Source organism: Vanellus vanellus (genome assembly GCF_965231255.1).
Source record: "Vanellus vanellus genome assembly, chromosome: 2".
Classification (NCBI taxonomy): domain Eukaryota; kingdom Metazoa; phylum Chordata; class Aves; order Charadriiformes; family Charadriidae; genus Vanellus; species Vanellus vanellus.
The window spans coordinates 165,714,770-165,727,039 of record NC_138906.1 but is presented as its reverse complement, the minus strand read 5'-3'; the positions used below and the strand labels follow the sequence as shown (position 1 = coordinate 165,727,039).

Sequence of the window (12,270 nt, the reverse complement as noted above, 5' to 3'; positions counted from 1 at the left end):
CCCATGCCCCGCTATAAAAGGAGCTAGCCGGGGAGCGGGAGTCAGTCGCCACTCGGGGGCGGGTCGCGGCGGTGCGGGTCCGGTCGGTGCGCTTCGCGGCGGTACTGTAATCGCGTTCTTGTATTCCTTTACCGGTGTTATTGTTTTTCTTTCTTTCTTTTCTTTTTTTTTTTTTTCCTTTTGTCTATTCTGCTAAATTATAATATTTCAACCCACGAGTTTTGCCCTTTTCTGCTGATTTTTCCCACGGCTGTGGGAGTCGTGCGAGCGGCTGCGTGGTTCTCTGTTGCTGGCTGAGGCCAAACCACGACATACTGATACTTAATAATTTAACTTTTTAGTATATTTTGAAATTGCAAAATTAATGTTGTGCCAGTAATTGAGTTGAACCTATTCCTAATTAAACCAAACCCATAGAACCATTCATACTAGAATTATTTCTCTTGAATCAGAACTGAATTGGTATTGTTATTAAGAAATCTTTGTTAAACCTGACTGGGAACACAGGTAAAATAAATCTCTCCTCCATTACATTCAGAACAACAGTTTGCCTAAAAACTAATATGCCCTGCTCAGTATAGAGACTGTTTGTACTAATTACAAACTGCAGAGCAGCATCACATCTCAGTCTCTCCTTTTCTACTCTCACTTCACTCACCAGTCTGTGCTGGAGGAGTCCTTTTTGCTGTGCTTTGCAGACATGAGTAACAAACTGCTCTGTGCAGGTATTTTTGAGCTCTCTAGCTAAATTAGGTCTAATAAAGGAGTGACCAGAGCTGCTATTCTTGTCCCATAGTGAAGATTTGTTTCTCGTTACTTACACTTGTGAGCTTCCCTGCACTAATGTATTTTTTTTTTACTTCGTTGGGTAAATATGTCTGTCTGGGTAGTGTATGCACATGCACAAATTTCCCAGGAAATAAAGATTAGATTCTTTCCCCTGACCTCTGTCTGTCTCTTCCCCACTGCAATTTGTACTCTCCGTGCAGTGCCACAGCTTCTCTAAGCTTCACAACCTGTTTCATGTGTAGGGAACTCGAGAGAAACTGTGGCGCTCTGTTACCGGTATAGGTACTGTGAAAGCAGGAGAACAGGAGGATGGTGTTAAAGCCTTTAACTAGCTGCAGTCTCACCCTATAGCATCACCGTTTTAATTGGTTACATGTCAAGCAGGGTGCATAAATTCTAGATTACTGGTATGAACTCTTAGTGCTGTGAACCTGAACTACACTGTAACAAATTTATTCATGGGCTGAATCTGAAGCAGAACCTAACTGAAGTAATGTACTAATTTGACTCCCTAATTTACTGATTTTACTTCTACTGTCCTGTCCTGAGTAGAAATACAGCAACTGCAGAATTAAAACTTGCTGCTCCAATAAATAGTTCACTCAAATAATCACAGAATCACAGAATCACAGAATTATCAGAGTTGGAAGGGACCTCAAGAGATCATCTAGTCCAACTCTCCTGCTAAATCAGGATTGCCTAGAGCACATTACTCAGGACTGCATCCAGGCGGGTCTTGAAAATCTCCAGGGAAGGGGACTCCACAACCTCCCTGGGCAGCCTGTTCCAGTGCTCTGTCACCCGAACCGTAAAGAACTGTTTCCGTGTATTTGAACGGAACTTCCTGTGTTCTAACTTGTGCCCATAAGGAGAACTTATTCACATGTACGAGTGAGCTACCTGAAAACAGAAAAGAATGTTGAATCATTGAAAAGTACTTCTCTGTGCCAGATCTTCATTGTATGATATTGGAAGAAAAATAATGATAACCCCGATATAATCAGAATTCCTTGTGGAAGAGAATCTGGAGAAAGCATTGGCCAAATTCCCAAAAGCTACTGAGAAAAGTTAGAGTACTATTGGAGAAAGAGGAAGTACAGTAAATGGAGTTACATCAGGCTGTGGGCCAGTAACCAGTGGGGTTCCCCTGGGCTCAATTTTAAGGCTGGTGCTCTTTAATGTTTTCATAAACGATCTGCAGATAAGTTTGCCAATGATACTAAACTAGGAGGAGCTGTGGACTCCCTCGATCATAGAGAGGCCTTACAGAGAGACCTGGATAGACTAGAGGGCTGGGCAATCACCAACCGTATGTAATTCAACAAAAGCAAGTGCAGGGTTCTCCACCTGGAATGGGGTAATCCTGGTTGCACATAAAAATTGGGGGAGAAGAGGCTGGAGAGTAGCTCTGTGGAAAGAGATCTGGGGGTTTGGGTTGGTGGCAAGTTGAATATGAGCCAACACTGTGTCCTGGCAGCCAAAAGGGTCAATCGTGTCCTGGGGTGCATCAAGCACAGCACAGCTGGCTGGTCGAGGGAGGCGACTGTCCCACTCTACACTGCACTGCTGCAGCCCCACCTCGAGTACTGTGTGCAGTTTTGGGCACCTCAATATAAGGAGGACATCAGACTATTAGAGGGTGTCCAGAGGAGGCTGACCAAGATGGTGAAAGGCTTCGAGGGCAAGACTTAGGGGGAGCAGCTGAGGTCACTTGCCTTGTTCACCTTGGAGAAGGCTGAGGGGTGATCTCATGGCAGTCTACACCTTCCTCAAGGGGCGCAGTGGGGTGGAAGGTGCTGATCTCCTCTCTCTGGTGACCAGCAATAGGACACGAGGGAATGGAATGAAGCTGCATCAGGGCAAGTTCAGATGGGACATTAGGAAAAGGTTCTTCACTGAGAGAGTGGTCAGTCCCTGGAACAGGCTCCCCAGGGAAGTGGTCGCGGCCCCAAACCTGTCAGATTTAACAGAGCATCTGGTGAACACTCTTAGTCACATGGTTTATTTTAAGTAGTCCTGCAAGGAGCAGGGAGTTGGACTCGATGATCCTTATGGATCCCTTCCAACTTGAGATATTCTATGATTCTGTGATTCTACTATAGAAAGAGCGTGAGGCAATTCTAGCTGCTGATCTTCCATTTATTCTAGAGAGAATGTGATGACTGTAAGTTGCTTGACAAAGCAAAAAAACCCCTGAAGAATACATTTTCTGTGCACAAAAGCAGAGCATAGCTAAAAAGATTGGCCACTGTTGCTGGGTGACATTTTAAAACCAATTAATACACATTTAAGAAGTTAATAGACTAATTAGAGAATTAATTATTTATGATCTGTAATCACAAAAAATAATGAAATTGACCATTATTGTGTAAAGAATAGTGGATAAGTGCTGGACTAGGGAAAAATCTGCATGTGTCAGCAAACAAGGGAGGGAGCTGAAGTCAGTCTGGCAAAGAGTAAACACAATACACGGATAAGTAGTTGGCACAGACAATAATAAATGTCAGGTTATATTAAAAGAAAGAGGTGTCTAGCACAAGATGCATACTGCAACAAAACTTCTGTAGTAGCATTCTCTACATTTTCAGTAGTGCTATGTAAAAACAGCATTTATAAACAGTGAAAACACAAGTTCATGATGAAGCAGAAGTATTTTTTGCATGCTGCAAAAAAGCTATTCTGAGGGGACTTGAAGTGTTATTTGGTAGGGGTACAAAGGTTGTGTCATATTCAAAGTACGAGATAAATCTCAGCAGTTGGTAAGTTATATGTTAATGCACAAACGCAAGCAGAAAATGACTGAACTGACAACGGTTACTTTAAGATACCTAAACAGTTGGAAGTCTCAGGGAAGGCTCTCCGTGGAGGAGTTCCTTCATTAGAATAGCTGTAGCGATGAACATCTTCAAAAGCAAAAGGAATTTAATGGAAGCCAAGCTTTTAGGCAGACAATACTACATGTAATCTTCCATTTCCGTTTTTGATAGAAACACATTGAGGCAACTTTTCTCCAGAGTTGCTCTGCCACTTGGAATTATTCAGAACATTACATACCTTCATCCTGGAGGATCTCAGGAGATTGAGTAGCTTAATGGCAATGAGAAAGCTCTAGAACACAGCATTTACAGAGCCACAGTCTGAATTATCTTCTAGAGATGCTAAAATATTAGATAGTCTGATGTACATTTAGTAATAAATATCTTAATAAATGCAAGCCATATATTGTCATCACCTTTTTGTCTTGTAGGGAAGAAGGGAAACAACAATAAACTGCTGAGATGAACTACGTCAAAAAATGTTTCTAAAACCCTGTCCAACCAGTGCTAGTGGGTAGATTTATGAATAGTTGTGCTGGTTTTGGCTGGGGTAGAGTTAATTTTCTTCATAGTAGCCAGTATGGGACTATGTTTTGGATTTGTGCTGAAAGCACTGTTGATAATACAGGGATGTTTTCGTTATTGCCGAGAGGTGTTTACAGTTATGGATTTACACACGCTGGCCACTGTAACAGGGTCGGACCCTCCAATCCCGTTGAGATTGAAAAGTCCAAGTGAAGGTTTCCAGTTAGTCTTTTATTAGTTCTTAGGTTACAGCTCGATCTGTGTGCTTCTGGAGATGGACCCCTACCCCAGTTCACGCCTCTCAATTATATCTGTATCACCCATCACCTGATCCCCAAGTCCAACCACTTAATTCTGGTCAGTGGCCTCTTGATTTCTTAATGGTTTTTACTGCCACTGGGCTGACCTTCTTCTGAAGTTACTTCATTCTCTTGGAATTGCCTCCTTGGTCCTCATCATCTTAATTCTGCTCATATCTTCTGAATTCAGTGAGTTCTTTGTTAGGAGTTAGTTTTATCAAAAAGTTTACACATGGTCAGCTCCTGCGGCCTAAGGCTTCAGCTACTTTAGCTGCTAATGCCAAGCCACTAATGCCAAATGAGACTATTCAGAGTGAAGAATACAGTTAGTCAAAGTTCTTCTATAACGTTACACAGCACCGAGGCCTTCTCTGCTTCCCACCCCACCCCACCAACGAGTAGGCTGGGGGCGCACAAGAAGATGGGAGGGGACACAGCCGGGACAGCTGACCCCCACTGACCAAAGGAATATTCCATACCATATGATGTCATGCTCAGTGTATAAAGCTGGGGGAAGGAGGAGGAAGGGGAAACGTGTGGAGTTATGGAGTTTGTCTTCCCAAGTAACCGTTATGGATGATGGAGCCCTGCTTTCCTGGAGATGTCTGAACACCTGCCTGCGATGGGAAGTAGTGAACTAATTCCCTGTTTTGCTTTGCATGCGTGGGCAGCTTTTGCTTTACCTGTTAAACTGTCTTTATCTCAACCCACGAGTTTTTCCTCACTTTTACCCTTCCGATTCTCTCCCTTCTCCCACCAGGGCAGAGTAAGCGAGAGGCTGTGTGATGCTTAGTTGCCGTCTGGAGTTAAACCATGACAATAATGCTGAGCATTGGCTGTGTTTACAGGAGACCGAATCTTTGAGGTATTTTGGTATCACTGATATTGCAACCAAATACACCGTCAGTATTTGCCACCCAGGTAGTACTCCATCAATATTGTAGAAGTAAATGTAGCAATCACTTCACTGTAAGAAATGCTTCTAGTTACCTTCCCGGTAAAATTATGTGAGAGAAAATCAGTTACTTTCTTTATTTAGAACTGTCACTCTCTGTCCCCTCCATCCTAAATTTGGCCAAGTTTGAACATACCCATCTTCCCTCCTGAAAGGGGTGTGCAGCTTCTGAGCTTTGTGTTCTTTCTAAAGTCCAGAGAACTGCTCTAATTGAAAATTCCAGTTCAATCTGTGTCATCTTTGAATTCGTATCACGGAGGCTGAGAGGGAGGACAGACTACTGGAAAGGCACCCTACCATCCCTGGGACAGACCTGTTGAGGAGGAAATCTTACAGGTGCGGGTGCAGGCTGTCCCTATGTGCCAAAAGACGAGCTGGCAGGGAAGAAGACTGGCATGGCTGAACAGAGAGCTTTGCCTGGAACTCAGGGGGAAAAGGAGAGTTTATGACCTATGGAAGAAGGGGCAGGCAACTCTGGAGGACTACAAGGATGTTGTGAGGTTAAGCAGGGGGAAAATTAGAAGGGCCAAAGCCCAACTAGAACTTAATTTGGCTACTGCAGTAAAAGACAATAAAAATGTTTCTATAAATATGTTCACAACAAAAGGAGGGCTAAGGAGAATCTCCATCCTTTATTGGATGTGAGGGGAAACACAGTGACAAGGGGAGAGGAAAAGGCTGAGGTATTTAATGCCTTCTTTGCCTCATTCTTTAATAGTAAGACCAATTGTTCTCCGGGTTCCCAGCCCCCTGAGCTGGAAGACAGGGATGGGGAGCAGAATGAAGACCCCATAATCCAAGAGGAAATGGTGAGTGACCTGCTACAGCACTTAGATACACACAAGTCTATGGGGCCAGATGGGTTCTACCCGAGGGTACCGAGGGAGCTGGTGGAAGTGCTCACCAAGACGCTTTCCATCATTTCTCAGCAGTCCTGGCTAACCGGGGAGGTCCCAGTTGACTGGAGGTGAGCAAATGTGATGCTTATCTACAGGAAGGGCTGGAAGGAGGATCCAGGGAACTACAGGCCTGTCAGCCTGACCTTGGTGCTGGGGAAGGTTATGGAGCAGATTGTCTTGAGTGTCATTACGCGGCATGTACAGGACAATGAGGTGATCAGGCCCAGTCAGCATGGGTTCATGAAAGCATGGGTCCTGCTTGACTAACCTGATCTCCTTCTATAACAAGGTGACCTGCTTAGTGAATGAGGGAAGGGACGTGGATGTTGTTGACCTTGACTTTAGTAAAGCCTTTGACTCTGTTCCCCACAGCATTCTGCTGGAGAAACTGGCTGCTCATGGCTTGGATGGGCATACTCTTCACTGAATAAAAAACTGGCTAGAAGGCCAGGCCCAAAGAGTGGTGGTGAATGGAGTTACATCCAGTTGGTCACAAATGGTGTTCCCCAGGGCTCAGTACTGGGGCTGGTTCTCTTTAATATCTTTATCAATGACCTGGATGACAGGATTGAGTGCACCCTCAGTAAGTTTGCAGATGACACGAAGTTGGGTGGGCGTGTTGATCTGCTTGAGTGTAGGATGGCTCTACAGAGGGATCTGGACAGGCTGGATTGATGGGCCAAGGCCTGTGGTATGAAGTTCAACAAGGCCAAGTGCCGGGTCCTGCACTTGGGTCACAACAACCTCATGCAGCGCTACATGCTTGGGGAAGAGTGGCTGGAAAGCTGCCTGGTGGAAAAGGACCTCGGGGTGTTGGTGGATGGCCGGCTGAATATGAGCCGGCAGTGTGCCCAGGTGGCCAAGAAGGCCAACAGCATCCTGGCTTGTATCAGGAATAGTGTGGCCAGCAGGACTAGGGGAGTGATTGTCCCCCTGTACTCAGCACAAGGCCCCACATCGAATACTGTTCAATTTTGGGCCCCTCACTACAGAAGAGACATTGACGTTCTGGAGGGCGTCCAGAGAAGGGCAACAAAGCCCATGAGGTGTCTGGAGCACAAGTCTTATGAGGAGCGGCTGAGGGAACTGGGGTTGTTTAGCCTGGAGAAGAGGAGGCTGAGGGGAGACCTTATCGTTCTCTACAACTACCTTTCAGGTAGGGTGCCTTTCCAGTAGTCTGTCCTCCCTCACTGCTATAAGGTCTTCCTGGAGCCTTCTCTTCTCCAGGCTGAACAACCCCAACTCTCTCAGCCTGTCCTCATAGCAGAGGTGTTCCATCTCTCTGAACATCTTTGTGGCCCTCCTCTGGACCCGCTCCAACAGGTTCATGTCCTTCTCATATTGAGGGCTCTGGAGCTGGATGCAGTACTCCAGGTGGGGTCTCACCAGAGCAGAGTAGAGGGGCCGAATCCCCTCCCTTGCCCTGCTGGCCACGCTGCTGGGGATGCTGCCCAGGATACGGTTGGCCTTCTGGGCTGCGAGTGCACACTGCTGGCTCATGTTGAGCTTCTCATCCACCAACACCCCCAAGTCCTTCTCCTCAGGGCTGCTCTCCATCCCTTCACCCCCAGCCTGTGTGGATACCGGGGGCTGCCCTGACACGTGCAGGACCCTGCAATCGGCCTCATTGAGCTTCATGCGGTTCCCATATCCTCCACAGCACCCTAACTGCCACACAAGGCTCATCCTTCCCAGAGTCTTCTGGATTTTTGCCCTTTAAGGTACAAGACACCCAGGTTCGATTTCAGGATTTGGAAATTCTGAAGGAAGGCTCACTTGTGGCCAAGCGTCAGAACCCCTAAAGTTTTCAGTTACACGGTAGGAAGAGATATTGGCCGCTGGGATTCACCTGCCGGCTGACTGCTCGTTCCTTTTAATGAACTCCTCGTCGAGGAACGCCTCATACCGGCAGCGGACTCCCCAAGAAAACGCGGAGAGAAACACCACGGGCAGCGACCGGCCAGCCACCCGCCCCATCAGCCTCCCGCTACCCCCACTGCCGCTTTGCGCATGCGCCGCCCTCCCTCGGCGGGGCGGGGCGGGGCGGGGCCGCGAGCGCCCATTGCCGTCAGTTCCGCCGCGCCCCGCCCCTGCCCGCCCCGCGCGTCCGGCAGCAGGAGGAGGCGGGGGCGGTTCCTGTCCCGGCTGTGAGTGCCCCCCTCCCCTTCCCCCCCCGCGTTACCCACCCGGGAGCCCGCGCCGGCCCTGAAGTGGCCATCTCCCCTCCTTCACCCCCTCAGGCTCATGCCCCCTCCCCGCTGCCCCCACAGCCGCTCCCCCGGGCCTCCCCGCTCACGCTGCCCCTCGGCCCCCACCTTCCTTCCTCAGCGCTCTGCCCGCCCGCTGCGGCGGGACGCGGCCTCCCGCTGAGGCGGGACGGGCAGCGGGGGGCCGGGCGGTGCTCTGCCCGCTGCGCGTCGGGCAGCCGGAGGAGGGGGGGACGGGGGGTGGAGAGGGTCTTTACCTCACGCAGCCTTCGCGCTGCCGGGGGCTGTGAGGAACCCCTCCTCCCCAACCGGCTGCTTCGCTGCCACCTGCGCTCCCGGGCTCAAAGCGCTTTTTCTTCGTTTTGTTTGGTAAAACCAAGTCGTGTCAGTCTAAAGCTGGGTTTGGTGTTTTGGTTTTTTTTTTTTTTTTGGTGGGTTTCGTTTTTTTTTTTTTTTTTTGGTGGTTTGTACATTTTATAGGGTGCTTTGGAACCGAAACGCACCAAGGGTTCTGTGTGGTCCAGGAGGTCTCGGAGGAGATGCGAGGGGGGCGTAGCTGTGTGTTCCTCTGTTTAGGACACAGCTGCCGTCCAGTAATCGGTTTCAGACAGCTCAGGGGAGAAGGAATTCTAAATATTTAAATATAAAAGCAGAAACATTGCCTGGTCCTTCTGACGAACCCGCACGTGTTTTGAGAAAATAATGACTTCACTTTAAAAATAAGCATTGCGGCCCTGGTTCCCCTCTGCCGGGCCCGATGCGGGCGCTGACAGCCATGTAAAGTTTGGTCGCTCCGATTTGGTGTCTGTTTACATCGCACCTCACACGAATGTCCCCATGTCATGGAGCCAGGCTGGAGAGCTGCAGCCTCGGAGGACCTCTCTGCTGAGCAGCATTTGGTCTGCAGCCGTGGTGGGGAGACACTCTCTGCTGCCAGCTGTGTTGGGTTGGCTTGTGTAGCTGCATTGTGAATGGGGAAACCGATTCGGCTGGAAAAACCCAATTTACGGATTTTTTTTTTTTTTTTTTTTTTTGCTTGTGGCCATGCTGATATGTGGCTAAGAACACTCTGCGTGCGCTGTGTAACTTTGTCAGTAGGCTGCACGTTTGAAGATTTAGTAAAACAATGAAAGAAAGTATTAGTGTTGTAGCACATATATCCAGGATGCAGAAGTGGTTAGCATCAAAGTCCTGGTTTGATTCAGCAACCATGTGTACTTCACAATGTTAAAAAATAATATACATTTTTCTTTTACTAGCCTGCAGTTGATGCAAAATGAGTGTTCCTGACTACATGCAGTGTGCTGAGGACCATCAGACTCTCCTGGTTGTGGTTCAGCCAGTTGGTATTGTACCTGAAGAGAGCTTTTTCAGGATCTACAAGCGCATTTCAGCAGTGAGTCAAGTTAATGTGCGCGACTCTCAGCGTGTATTGTATATCCGTTATAGACACCATTATCCCCCAGAGAACAACGAATGGGGGGATTTTCAGACACACCGGAAAGTTGTGGGGCTGATAACTATTACGGACTGTTCTTCTGCAAAGGACTGGCCTCAGACTTTTGAAAAATTCCATCTTCAAAAGGAAATGTATGGTTCTACTCTCTATGATTCCCGGTTGTTTGTCTTTGGGCTTCAAGGAGAGATTGCGGAACAACCCCGCACAGATGTGGCGTTTTATCCCAGTTATGATGAATGTGAAACTGTGGAGAAGAGAATAGAAGATTTTATTGAATCCCTCTTCATAGTGTTGGAGTCTAAGCGGCTTGACAGAGCCACTGATAAGTCTGGAGACAAGATCCCGCTCCTGTGTGTTCCTTTTGAGAAGAAGGATTTTGTAGGTCTGGACACAGATAGTAGGTAAGCAGTGGCAATTGCTAGCCTTTAGAATAAGCCTATTAGAAAGGACAAAATGTACTTTGTTATTATCTTAGTGTGTATGTCTGCTGTAATTTAAGAGAATTTAATTCACAGTCTGACTGTAGTTGATGTTTTCAGTTTATATATATATATATTTAATTTATGAGGCTAATCAAATAGTAGGAAAAAGTCACAGGAAAGGTTTGACAGATTCTGCTATAAAGAAACTTTTTGCTGGAAAGCTTCAAATGGTTTATAGATATACAGTATAAATAAAGAAATTCAATTAATGGCAATGAAAAATAATTTTATATTATGTTGAGTAGTATTTGAATAATCCTACTTACTGTGGTGTTTTTTTTCCCCTAAGCCGCTGTCTACTTTTGCATCTGATGAAACAATGACCATTTATTTTGGTGACTAAGTCTAGCATCTTTCCTTGTTTTTTGTTTTTATTTAATTATTCTATATTCTTGACCCGTCTTGTTTTGCTACCATTCTTCTCATAACTTTTCTCTTTGGCTTTGTGTATGTAATAGTTTGGTTTGTGCTTTTTTTTTTTTTTGGTTTTTTTTTTTTTCTCCATATCACATCTTTCCTTCCTAACCTTTCGCATGCTCAGCTTTCAGATTTGAGTGTTACATAGTTCTGGTATTAGGGATTAGTAATTCTGGCTTTCTAGATATAGGCAGGTGCACAACATGACTCTGCTGTTCACAGTCACATCCAAAGGACAGAAGCAACCATCTTCTTTTTGTTTTGGAAAAGATAGAGGTGTGGAAGCCCTATCGAAATACATAGTATGTGTGGGATGGTATCTTCCACATCTGTCCTGTACTACTAGGGTTGCCAGCGGAGGTTGTTGTGTGTAAAAGCTCAGAGGTATCTGGGCTGGGTTGTCCAGAGCTGTCCAGGCAGATCTGTGAAGCCTTCTGATCGTGTTAATCATCTCTGCCTGCATAATTAGTCCCAGCTTTAGAATCTTGGTATAAGAATGTGATATACTGGAAGAAAGTATTCTAAGTTTCTAATTAGTTTGAAGCCCTCCATTAAATTATCTCTGGCTGCTTGAAGGGCCAACAGTATCTTTCTCCCCTGGTCCCGCTCCTCTTTGCTCTGACTTGCTTATCCCTGTTGTTCCCTACTCGAGCTACTCTTACAGTGTTGTGGTTAATCCCCACACTATTCAACTTTTGTTAGCAGTATAAATTACTATGTTACTGGTTTTTTGTGCTCTGCACTGGGTGGTAAAGTTTTGTAGACTAGATGAGCCCTTTTAGAATCTCAGCTTTAATTACTCAGTTTAGATGAATTTTAGTTGAACTTAATCATGAAGACCTCCTGTTCCAATTAATGAAGAAAACTACAGGTTTTGGCCAAGAATCTCAAAATCAGAATTAATTATGCTGCTCAATTGTGTCTTTTAAATAGCATGCTTCCAAGTTGTACTTTGGAAGTTAGTTCCTTACATAAATTACTTATTTATGAGTAGTGGCTGTGATGTAGCTAGTGGCCAAATATTTTCTGTGAAGTTCTGAACCGGCGGGGATTTCAAATAACAGGTAGTATGTTTGTCCCTACATATCTGAGAAGATATTTTATGCTTTTACACTGAAGAGTTGAAACAGATTAAGTGTGATGCTTGAATCCTTTGCAAAATGGAAGCTGTATGCCCCTGGTTCTGTAAACATATGGGTTTATACAGAGTTAAGCACTGGGTCAGGTATGCAAACAGCCTTGCTTGGTGGTTTGAATACCAACTGTTTTTTTACTAAGTGCAGATCAATGGATATACTTTAAATGTTAGTGGCACTTAACTGCTCAAAGAAAAGGTATTAAATATTCTAATATTTCCTCTTTCTCTTCCCTAAGAAAGTTTTTCAACTTTTTATTTCTGCTATGGAGTTAGTACTTCTGTTT

General features: G+C 45.8%; 1 protein-coding gene across 1 annotated transcript in view; it reads left to right on the top strand.

The window, feature by feature from the left end:
- Positions 1 to 9,766: 9,766 nt before the first annotated feature.
- Positions 9,767 to 12,270, top strand: part of TRAPPC9 (trafficking protein particle complex subunit 9) — a gene marked incomplete at both ends in the record, with an annotated part of 532,119 nt that continues 529,615 nt past the window's right edge. Inside the window, one exon of the mRNA XM_082499259.1 lies at positions 9,767 to 10,350. Within this exon, the coding sequence (XP_082355385.1) occupies positions 9,767 to 10,350 (584 nt within the window). The remainder of the gene's footprint in view (positions 10,351 to 12,270) is intronic.